The following is a 13,155-nucleotide window of genomic DNA, read 5'->3' as shown; positions in this document are numbered from 1 at the left end:
ATAGCGTAAAAAATATAATAAATCATTTAGAGCGGGTTTTTACGATTATACGTTAATATTTTTTTCGTGCGACGTCGGATAAATTTTCTACAAAGGTTTAAAATATGCATAATTAGAATTACCCGAGAACGAGTTGTTACGCGCCCTGTGGGACAAACGACACGTATTACGTTTTGGCGCCAAACTCGTACGCAATATTTATTTGTAGCGCAGTCGGCGAGCATAACGCGTGACGTCAACATGACGTGATGCCAACTTCGAGCCGTTTCATATGTGCTCATTTTTAATCCCAAAAATCATGAATGAAAACTTGTTTTGAACACGTTGAGAGGTATATGATTATAATCGCAAAAATCCGCTCTTAATATTATAATTTATTTTTTTTTCTCTGTCATTCCCGACTTGTGAAAATACTTTGTTTCAATTATATAACTAAATATAACTGATCAAACACCGGGCCTGGTCATAACCAAAATAAAGCATGGATATTATACACAGTGCGAATAATATGATTACTAGACAAATGACTTTCAAACTTTCAAATTATGATATTTTTTTCTAGCTGTTCAACAAACAACCAAAACCATAAATTAACATTAACGGCTTACTTACGTGATAGCAAACCGTATAAAAATATTTATTTGTTTAGTAATGAGAGCCAGTGAATACAAATTTATCGGACTGGTATGCTTTTTTGTTTGGGACAAAAAATAATATCATGACTTACAACACCTACTCGTACATTGTGGAGCTAAAGTTTTAATGGCATACTTACTGTTTTTTTTATGTAAATCTAAGTCGTTCAATCGTAGCTTTAAAATAAAAAATATTACCATTCAATACAGACAGTTAAATGTCAAAATAATGAAATAACACTTCACAAAAAATAAACAGCTAAAAAATACATTTTAAATCAAAAAAAAATATCTTAATTAATTGTCTTTGGTAATAAATAAATAAAGTAAGAGTCGTTTTGAGGATATTTAAGAAATACAACATTTTAGTCCTTTTTCAAATGCGCAAAGTCTCTCTCTAAACTCAAGTTCTTACTCTATTTGATAAGTAGAAACGTTACTATTAATTATTTATGCGCATTTTTTTTTTAATTTTGACTTATTCTGTAAACAATTTTTTCAATAAATAAATTTAAATGTATGAGTTTTTTGTGATTAATTACTTGGTGAGAGTATTGCCTTTATGAAAACATCATTTTTCCAGCCGCATCAAATGGTGCATAGGACACTGCATTGTATCTAGATCATTTTTGTTACATGGAAGGTAGGGTGATCAGTCTTACGCTTCACGTGCCAGTGCAGGAACATTAAAATATTGCAGTGTATAATACTTACCTTTAAAACCAATGATTTTGGTTAAAAATACAAAAATATAAAACTAAAGTGCCATACATTTCAATGGTAGATATAGAAAAGTCGGTAAGTGATTATATATACAAATATTTACAAATACAACTATTAGTAAAACGTTTGACCACAAAGTTAAAACTTTAAATATCATTAATATGTAAAATCATTAATCAGTAAATGTGTGAAAATTGTTTATTTTTTACAACATTTTGAGTTTATACAAATGTTTGTAGACAAAAGACTGGATTTCAACCCCTAGAGAGTCATAAAGATTAACAAAATACAACAGAGATGGAGAACATTTTAGAGAAGGAAATATGGAAGTCTAGGTAATTACAGGGCTTGGCGGCCTCCGTGGTGTAGTGGTCAAGACGCTTGACTAACGCACGGAAGGTTCCGGGTTCGATTCCCGGTGAGAACATAAAAATTTGAATGTGATTTTTCTCAAGCCTGGTTGTTCTGTAATATAATTCACCACTGTAATTGGGCCTCCTGGCCTGTTGTGGTGCAAAAAACGAAATGAAAAAAAAATGAAATGAACTGTCGTTGGCTGATTTTAAAGGCCACTTTACATACTGTTTAACATTCACCATTTTGCCTATGTTTGAACATCCTTCAATTCTTCAATCTGTTTACTTTAGTAACGTTAAACAGTGTTGTGAAGAAATTCATCTAATCGAATTATTTCACATACTAGGCAACGCCTGTTTGTTTATTTCATTTTTTAGTTTACCGATAAATCTTATCAAATTGATCTTTAGTAAACTTTTCAGTACATGCTTCTGTAGTCGATTCGAGAATATTAATCGATTGTTTTACTTTGTCAGTTTTTTTATTGTTGTACTTATCAAATTAAAATAATCACAATTTTTATTGGCGATCGTGTTTTTAACTGAATCAATTTTAACGTGATTAAAAACTGTTCTTGTGCTCAAATGATTATTGAATTACAATGTCCGTTAGGTGTATGAATACATCGGAGAATACAATTGACTAAACATGTGTATTATATTTTACTTTCTCGCCGTTTAAAAATAACTTAGGGCTTGGCTTGACCTAAATCACTGGTGGATTTATTTCCAATTATTTAATCATGTAAAAATGCCTACTCTTTACATTACAAGTAAATTATCTATTATATTAAACAAACTACACAATGAGGAAGTTATTTTTTTATTAAATTATTATTTAATAGATTACCAAACCGTGCCAATTTAATAAAAATATATTTTCGTGCATCGTGTTATCATCGATGCGTTTTTTTATTACTCCGCGCGTGACGTCACTAGTTGTCTTCGGAGAGTTATCCTGATTTAGAAACCGGAAATTTATCACAACAGTACAACATCATTGGTTGATATAGAAGAACTTGTGACGTCATTTAAAGAAGTACATTTTAACCAAAATCATTTTTATTAATTTTTTTATACATTTCAGAGAAACTTCGCCGTAAATATGCTTTAAATATACCGCGCGAAAGAAAACATTTTTTGTATCCATTTTCCCGTAGCACTGAACTTTCTTATTGATTTAAACCTAGTAGTTCTGATGCTCTTAATTAAATGACGCGAAAATTAAATAATGATTTAATTTAAACGAAAATAATTACATGGTGAAATTGATTCTACACCATCCAGAAATTTTACTGGAGTAAAATTATATCTATAAACGAAGAAAATAAAAAATATTCATTTATATTTCAACGAGGATGGAGAATATTATTCATACATTCTGTAAATTTCTAAATTTCCATTACCCTTCTTAAATAATAAATTAATATTCATGTGCCAGCAGTTCGTACGAACTATGCCCAGAACTTTCCACTTAGCCCGTGAGTATAATTTGAACTTTCCCCTTATTGATCCGTTTGATTGTAACAAATTAACATTTAAAATGCGCGTTTTAAAACACACATTTTTCTCTTATACTTAGTCGTTTCTATAATAAAATCTTATTTTATAATTCATTCTTCATATTTTTGACACTTGTGCAATAATATTTGTCCACCCCCATTAAATTATAACACCAACTCTCTCACACACATTCATTCACAAAAACACACTAACATGAATTGTACGAGTATTTCATGTATTTCTGTGGTAATCTGTCATTCGTTTTATTCTCCGTATATTTTATTTATTTATTTTTTTACATGTATTACTGTTGATATCCCCAATAAATCAAATAAAATAAAAAACAAAAAACCATCATCACTAATCGGGGAAGTTTAGTGCAACAAGAAATTAGATATGGAATATGATTTCTTACACGCGGTAAAATTAGAGCATTTAATTATACCGCTAAGTTTCTCAAAAATGTATGGAAAAAAATATAAAAACGATTTTGATAAAAATGAACGAATTTTAAACGACGTCACTAGTTCTCCGAAATCAACTAATTATAGTGTTGTGATTTGTGGTACATTTCCGGTTACCAGGAAGCCAACCTACCAATCAGAACAACTCACTGTAGAGAACTTGAGACGTCTCAGGCGGATAATTTCAAAATCCCAAAACTTTAAAAAATCATAACGCTGATAACTTTTTTAAATTTTGGCTTAGTTTAATAGTTCTTTTGCAAATTAAAAAAAAATGAATACCACAAAACTTCCTCGTTCGATGTGTAAATAATTTGATTTTCGTAAATAATGTAATAAAATGTTTTTTCAGATACACCAGTCATTTACCTTATGCAGCGAACATTTTAAGTGGGTTATATAAATACATATTACATCGTAATTATAAGACGAAACCCAAAAATGGTGTACATTGTCCATTAAAACAATTAGTAGGAATGGCTAACGGTACAGTGGAAACTAAAATATGTTGTGATGCAGTTGGTGCAACAAGAATGCAGTTTGTTTCCTTGTCAAATTAAGTTCAGAGGAAGAGCGAGAGAATATTGCGTATGAATATTACCGCTAAGGAAACTGGATACTGGATGCAACATACAACTTGTCACTATCTCAGTAGGCTATCACCATTAATCACAGGCAAACCGTTTTGGAGAACAATGATTTTTTTTACAAAATAAACTCCAACCAATAAAATGTACGAGCCGGTTTTATGTTCACTTTCTCATATATATTGTAATACAATATCCCGTTTCGTTTGTCGATGCTTGCAAAGATTTGTTTCGTTGATAAATAATAAAAATGAGTCCCCATGGAACACAATATTAATAATCTTGCTTCTTCTACCTGCGGTGCTATTCTGAACCGCTCTCGCTGCCGTAGAAAACACTTTTATCTCGTGTATTTTGTATGAGATAAAAGTGTACGAGATAAAAGTGTATTCTACGGCCGCGAAAGCGTTTGGTTATCACCCCTGGTATAATTTATAATTAATCACTTCTATAGTATATCTGTTATTAATAATAATAACTTATAAAGCGCATTTTCGTAATATAATACCTCAAGGGCGCTTTACAGAGTAATTCTGTAAATAATTTGTTAAATAAATAAATTTAATTTTAATTTAAAGTAATTTAAGCAAAACAATTTACTTTGTTACCACATGCTACAGATTTATTTAAATGATTTAGGGAAACAAGTGGGTTTTAAATTTTTTCCAAATTCATCACTTCATTCTCACAGTTTTGCACTTCTGCTGGGAGAGTGTTCCATGCCATAGAGCCTGCGACCGCAAATGCGCGTTTACCAAATTTAGTACGCTGGTTGCGTCGAGGTACAAAAACTTTTCTCTCGCCATAGATGGAGCTGAACTAAGCATAATACGTATGTCGGCTAGTTCATCTGGAATGCATAGTTTCCTCAGATATTCCGGACCAGAGTTGTGCGGTGACTTATACATAAGCCAACAGAGTTTGTATTCTACCCCCTTTAGAAAACGTAGCCAGTGTACTTGCCGAAGTAGCGGAGTGATATGACTGAACTCAGATTCCGAAAATAAGTCTCGCTGCGATATTTAATACAGACTGCAGGCGAGTCATTTTATTCATTGTCAGACCAGCGTAGATACCATTACAATAATCGACTCTAGACACTACAGACGCATTTATTTATGGACTATTTCATATTGTGCTAGAAATCACACTATGTACTACTACTACCATCACGCCATTTTCCTTATAGGTAGACAGAGAGGATAGACCACCACACACGTCTATCCTTACCGCGCGACCATGCCAAGGTAGGTGGTTATTTGCTGCTCGCAGCTAGGCCCGAGAAACCGGCGGTAACGAGCGGTTAGAAATTGATGGTAAAATCGCTCGCTTTTAGGCCTCGAACATTAATTTGTCGCGCTCGCCACAGGTCTCGTACTATGGCCATGTGTGGCGTTTTTCATACGTTTTCGTATGTTCGAAATTACGCGCCCGCTGTCGCCACCGCGTTAGGCTTGCACTATGGACACGCGCCTTTACATACATTCCTAGAGTCTTCCACATTCATACATCTTGTCATAAATAGGCTTTACAATTTAATAAAGCTTTACATCTTTCGTGTTTCATGTTTTTAATTATTGTGTCAACTGATTCAAACCCTGATGTTCACAATCGTCAAAACTTCACATCTACTTATACAATAAATTATGAATGTTCACTAAGGAAAATACGTAAGACTCAGACATTTAATTCACAGGAATAAAAAACTTGATTTTTTTACTCTCTGTTTTCCTAAGGCTTCTTTGTGTCTCAAAAATGTTATTTGGGTACAGCTAATAAATATGTAGATAAAGCATTTATAAATTCAATTTACTTCGACGATTATAGTATCACCGAAGGGATTTGTGTCTAAATCTTCGTAATTAAAGTTTTATCATTAAATACAGTTTTAATCATTTTTATTTACACATTATACCAAAACATTATTTCTCCCCTATTACTTTTTCATTGTTTTGGTTTTGTGTCGAAATATTATAAATCTATAACAATCTAAATCAGCACTGTTCACTGTGCATCACTGTTATATGTCGTATTATAAAAGCCAAAGTCACAACAAAAACATTTTTTTCGTAAATTTTAATTGATTGCTTATTATTATAACCAAATATAAATACTGATGGAATGAAAGCATGATTTATATAAGACTTACACATATAATTAATAGTTATTTAATAAGGGATATAAGAACTTTGTGAAACTTAGTTGATTGATAATCTTAGCATGTAATATTTATTTATTTATTCATATTTTTCGCTTACAAACTATAATTAATAATAAAAATAATGTGACCTCACTGGGGTTTCCCGTGCCGAGGACACTTAACAATTAAGTTTTTTGAAATTACATTTGAGAATAAACAAAGAAGACTAACTTAAAAAACAGACATAATTGATAAATATTCAGACAGTTTTAAAAACATGGTATTTATGTACATCTATATTATTTATATTACAAAACACACAATGAAAATAACAAAAACCTAACATAAGCTATACAGTTGTGGAGCAGTTGATTCAGTATTGGTATGGGCGAATGAGACAATCCATTTTACTTCTACCTAGCTTCACTATCCATTTTTTAATAGACTTTTTAAACATTTTCTCATTACTAATTGCTTTAATAGATAGTGGAAGTAGGTTATAGATTTTAATTGAATAATACTCAAAATCCCTTTGTCCGAAAGTGGTATTAGTTTGTATTTGTTTAAGTTGTTTATTGTCTATAAAATGGAAACCTCACTGGTCCGCTAGAATTAAGTCTAATTTTGTATAGTCTAAAACTATGTAATTGTATTGCATGTTTTCTGAATAAAAGAAAAGGAAAAAAAAGAAACTAAACCATGATTTAAATACTTTTGAAGCTCAGGCGCTAGAATGTAGTTACATTTTGAAACCAAGCAATTTTGCATTTGAGTATGTTTTGAAACTAATGCTGAGTTTTTGATAGTGAATAACTTCAAATTTGAATATAATCTCAATATATAAAAAGTTTTCAATACATATCTCCGAGATCATAGCGATGATCTAGGATCAAAATCTACAAAAAAATAAAAAATGGTGGTTAAGTACCTTTTGATACTGAAATTCTCATGTGTTGTATGCATAAATTGCAATATTACGCATATGTGTATAGTGTGTAGGATATTTAGAACAGCGACCCTATACGTAATAAATATGCTCACCTAACACATCCTTGCTAGTGCAAAGTAAACCCACGCAACTACATATAACGTACTTCAATGTCCCAATGACCTCACGATAACCCAGACCCAACTAAGTTTTATCTTAGAATGGGGGGGTATTATGTAGGTTTATCTCATATTACGTCGAATTTTAATTCTGCAAGTTTGCGAACGGTCAAATCAATTTATTTATTGCATATGCATATACATGTTTATTACCAGGGAATCTATATACTTCTAGAACATTTGACATCAATATCGAGTGTCCTACGGTTTAGTTAGTTTAATCTCTGTCTTACATGGCTCAGCCTGTTCTAAGATACAGATTTTTTGTGATTGAAATTATAAGTAGTTTCATATCAATACTGAAAGAGAGTTATTAAGACAATAAAAAATACTTCATAATAAATAAATTATTAACTAAATAATAACTATTATAGAAATAGTCAGACTTGTGGTGTAATGGTCAACGCGTTTGCCTACCACGCAAGAGGTCTCGGTTCGATTCCCGACATGATTGATATGAAATATTTATTTAAAGGGGTGTTTTCCCTCTCGAATATTTCATAGTCCCAGGACTGGTAACTAAAGCGTAAGACTGATCATCTTACCTTCATGTAACAAAAAATATATTATCAAGATACGCTGCAGTCGGTGTACTAATGCAGTGCCCTATGCACCATTAGGTGCGGAAAGGGAATGACGATGATTTTAGAATTACAAAATATTACATAAATACGTAACAGGAATAGTATAGTTAAAGTTATATTAATTATTTTAATAATACGTAATGATGCAAATAACATATATTAATTTTACAATTGTGTTGGCATGATGTTTATTAAAATTTATATTCATGTTAATATTATTTTTATTTTTAGTATTCTTTAATAATATGCATGATTCTACTTTCCATTATGTTGTATTCCAACTCAACACAGGGCTCTTGGCCTCATTGAGTTAGGGATACGTTTTTTTTAAATATGTATTTGAATGAATAAATAAAAAAATAATAAATTAAATATTTTTTTCCTTGGATAGACTATCATTACCTATGAGCTGAGCCCGGCAATGGTTTGCTATTGCTATATTTGAGTACATACTCGTTTATATATATTAAATGAACGCAATCGAAAGTTTGATATCAATTATTGTATTTAGTTAAAATTAGATATGTACATAAACAACTATTTTTGTGTTTTGGATTACATAAATTGTGAGGATATGCGTGACAAGGAATTTTGATAAATAGGTATTTGAACATTATTTTTACTGTTACTGTCTTGAAGATGGTTCCCCGATGCTATGCAAAAAAGACATCTGCATTTCGAACCTTTTATTCCCAACTAAAATAGACAAAATCGACTTTTCGTTGTCATGAAAAAAGATGGTGTAACTTTTCATTGATATATAGGAACCTTGGTACCTGTTTATGGTTGAATTCCAAATCTAAAAATAATTCATGTTCAAATATTGAATTTAAGTAGGTACCTAAGTACTTGTTTTTGTTTGAATTCCAAAACATAAAATAATTCATTTTCAAATATAAAACTCTTTTTGCAAATGTCAAACTCTGCTCTCTTCATCAACAGGGGTGCACTCTATTCAGGAATGCGATTTTCAAAAAGGTATTGAATGTCAGTTAATATTTTTGTAGTGTTACCAAAAATGTAGTAAAAATATATTAATGGGTAGAAATTATAAGGAATTTAAGGAAATAGTCTGAAACGAATGTTGCTTGTAAACATTATTTATTTATTCATACAAATACATACATATTACAAATAAATATAATAATAACGTATCCCAAACTCTATGAGGCCAAGGGCCCTGTGTTGAGTTGGGATACAACATAATGGAAAGGGGAAGCACGTACATAATTAAATAATAGCAAAAATAAAAACAAACATATTTAATACATAAAAAAAACATCCTTCCAATTTTTTTCGTAAATGCTTTCTCGGCGAATGCAGCCCTGGTCAACGATAAAAATAATCATTTACGCTCCTTACTTTATTTCTACTTAAACAATTGTAGATTTTGAATAAGCAAGAGCTATAAATACGCTCATGACAAAGATCTAAATTTTGCTGAAAACCGCACGTAAATCGGTCCAGTATTTATTCATTCTATCGAGGACACACATACGAACATTGCCTTTTACATATATAGATTTTCTAATAAATCTCTTTAGCTTTACTATTAACGTGTGCAGTAATTTTTATTTTAAATTTTCTTTTGCATTTTAATTCCCTATATTTGGCATCAATGTACAGTGCATTCGAATGTTTAATAACCCTTTGTGTTAGTGCCTGTCGGTGAACCAAGTAAACATACCATTTTTTATTCGATTTAATTTATTTATGGACAATTCTCGGTGGAATTCCATAGTAATGATATAATAATTTATCTAATTTATATTTAAATTTTTTAAAAAAACAAGAACATTTAGTTCCACATAGATTGAATAACGAAATGTATATCAAACTACGCATCACATTAAAAAAAAGTAAAACATAATTTTCACGAATCAAAAGATAATAAAATTTTTCACGTAGAACATAAAGGTCCAAAGTTAGATAGATTAGAAATTTTAGAAATAAGTAGAATAAAAAATAATAGCCAGAGAATTTTAAATAATCACCAGATTCATTTAATTTTATCCTGTTAATTTTTATGTATGTGTACTTTTACAGTTAAATGAATTTAAAAAATTAAAATAAAAACAAAAAGATAGATAAGTTTAGTGTTTACCTACGAGTGCTGGGAGAGACAATATTATGAAATACATTCTGTTAGTAGTCAATTTCTTTCTCTTTTACGTTTAGTGCCTAAATTGTTTTTATTTTTATTTGCACCACAGGCCGAGAGGCCCAATTACATTGGTGAATTACAGCACAGAACACCCAGGCTTGAGAAAAAAAAACATTTGAACCTTCCGTGTGCGAGTCAAAAATCTTAACCACTTCACCACGGAACCGCCATTACATTATAGTAAATTAGTCTAACATTACAAACAATAACATCATAATATTCACCAGCCTTAAGATGTCCATTGTAAGGTAAAATCCTTGAGGAAATTCAGCTCTATGGAAAATTTGTTTTTTTTTTCTTATGTGCAGTAAAAATTAGTAAAATGAACTTACTCAAAAATATATGAAAAAAAATAATAAAAATGAACTACTTTGAACGACGTCACTAGTTCTTTCGAATTAACGAATGGTGGAGTGTTGTGATAGATTTCCTAATATTCTTAAGATAACTTGAGACGTCACGGACGGAGTAATTTCAAAATCACAAAATCATAGCGCCGATAAAATGATACATAAAAATATTTAAAATATTTTTTTTGCTTAGTTTGACAGTTTATTAACTACAATGAGATTCCATTAATAATATTTATTGACTTAAAAAAATGTAATAAATCTTACCAAAATGTCTCGATAGTTTTGTACCTACTTTTTACTCTTTCCGTATAAATTGGATAGTACAAATACATTTATTTATTCGTTAAATATTTAATTATATGGTATAACACTTATAGCCGGCGAGAACAAGTCAAAAGTTTTATTATTTGTTTTATAAATTATTTATTAGTAGGTGTGTAAGAAAAAGCAGATACAATAATTTCTACTCTAAGACTTCTTGATCTTTCTGACGAGCTTTGAATAAAACATGAAATCAACTTACTTTTTCCTTCCCTCTCCCTGTGCACCGGGGAAGTTTTCTTATTTCCATTGTGAACTGTTTTCGAGGACAATTCAAAATCAAAATTCTTTTTTCGCTGTGGGATATCATTCCATATATCATAATTATTGTTTAATTCTTCGGACTTCACACTTATTGGCGGGAAAATCAAGCATTTCAGGAGAATTGATAATTTTAAAAACCATAACGCGTTTTTAATAATCCGTTTAAGCATTGTCTTCAGCAATGTACAAACATTAAACGATCACAGGAAGGCACTTTAACTTTGTTGTACTTGTAAAAAACAACAGTCATTATTACGAGTATTTTTTTAATTGAAAAGTGAATAAGCCGAAAGTACTGTAGAATAATTTAACTATCGAAGTATTTCACTAATATCGCAACAAACTGGTCTACCCACATTTTGAGAGATGTGATCAGCGGCGCGTTCAACTAGCGACTGTTCACTGTTTGAGGCTCTGATTTCCTAAAATAAAATTGCAAAAAGTAAATTGAGACCATTCGGGCTCTGCATTCGGGTAGATGAGAGTTCCGAGTAGGTTGTTACTTGTAGTTAGCGGTTTGCGCTTCAGCCTTCAATGCGATACTGAGAGGCAGCTACGGAGTATGTACGAGTACACACTTATTTATCACCGTTCTATAGTCTGTACTTGTACTACTGGTGCAAGACCAGTTGATAATCTTCACCATCAGTGCAGTTATTATTTTACTCGTATCACTGAAGACAAACTCATCAATCTCAGCTGTCGAATTGATGGTAGAGATGGGCGTTTAAGTTATTATTTTAACGGAGCAGCAGTAACAGTTCCGTTTCACAAATTAGGCTGTTTTGTGAAACAGTTTAGATCAGCGTGGGCTAAAAATCTGGTGCAAGCGATAGGGAAATATCACATACTACGAATACTGATAAAAATATTTTAAATGGATTTAGAAAAATTAATTGTATTTTCAAAATCAGTATGGATATTATGGAGAAATGTTTTCATGCATAATTTTAAAAATAAAATTGTTAAAAAATGTCTCCTCAAAAACGCGACATGTTTGGCCTTCACAATTGTAACGTCAAGATTCGTGACAACGTTCACACAAACAGTCGCGAACAAAGTTCAAAATTAAGCCGAATCGTGACGCGTAAGGCGCGTGGCCAATGCAATGAACCGTTTTCGCGGAAATTTAAAATTATAAATTAAAACATATATTTTATTCTACTAATGAGTACAAAAAATTCTACTTGGCAGTACTTCATAGACCCTTATTAATTTGAAATTGTAAAAAAAGATAAGAGATAAGATTAATCTGATCGAATTATTTTAGATACTAGAAAACACCTGGTCCATGAAGAAGTTTAGAAATTGAAAAAATAACATTTTCAGGCGTTGCCTGGTGCGTAGGTGAAATAATTCAATTAGACGAAACTCACCCCCATAAATAAAGGTTTCAGCTCTTTTACTTCACAAACATCAACAGATGAAAGAATTGAAGGGATAAAGATGTTCAAATATGGGCAGAATAGTGAATGTTACACAGTGTGTAAAGTGGCCACTTCAACCAGCCATTGACAGGTCATAAGCCCTGTAGATGCCTAGACTTCTATATTACCTTCTCTTAAATATTCTTCATCTCTGTTGTAATATGTTAATATAAACAGCTCCCGGGGAGTTTAATCCAGTCCTTGTCTTCAAAAATATGGACAAACTCAAAATATTGTTGATAAATTAAACTGTTACGTGTCACGAACAACTAGTCGGGATATGTGTAACTGGTTCACGAAGCAGTTTAATTTGTTAATTAATAATATCCAGACTAGTTTTTCTTCACCGTTACTTTTTTGTGAAATTGTTTCAGCTGTTTCGCAAAAATAATAGTTTTAAATAACAGTTTTGTTGTTTTTTAACCATCTTGATGACTAGTGAATGACTCATAAAATAGCTATGTTTTAGTGATAACTCTTCCGATCGCGGGGAATCCTGAAAGGAATGGAAGAAAATGGATGAACCA

The 13,155-nt window shown here is 31.2% G+C and overlaps 1 protein-coding gene across 1 annotated transcript in view; it reads right to left on the bottom strand.

The window, feature by feature from the left end:
- LOC148277646 (uncharacterized) overlaps positions 1 to 11,743 on the bottom strand; it is a 28,884-nt gene extending 17,141 nt beyond the window's left edge. The window contains exon 1 of the mRNA XM_088232623.1: positions 11,140 to 11,743. Within this exon, the coding sequence (XP_088088749.1) occupies positions 11,140 to 11,371 (232 nt within the window). The 5' untranslated portion in view covers positions 11,372 to 11,743. The remainder of the gene's footprint in view (positions 1 to 11,139) is intronic.
- Between the last annotated feature and the right edge of the window lie 1,412 nt (positions 11,744 to 13,155).

This window comes from Micrasema longulum, unplaced genomic scaffold (genome assembly GCF_059751315.1).
Source record: "Micrasema longulum isolate JH-2025_06_02 unplaced genomic scaffold, ASM5975131v1 h1tg001000l, whole genome shotgun sequence".
Taxonomy (NCBI): domain Eukaryota; kingdom Metazoa; phylum Arthropoda; class Insecta; order Trichoptera; family Brachycentridae; genus Micrasema; species Micrasema longulum.
Note: the sequence above shows the minus strand (reverse complement) of the source record. Positions and strands in the feature narration are given on the sequence as shown.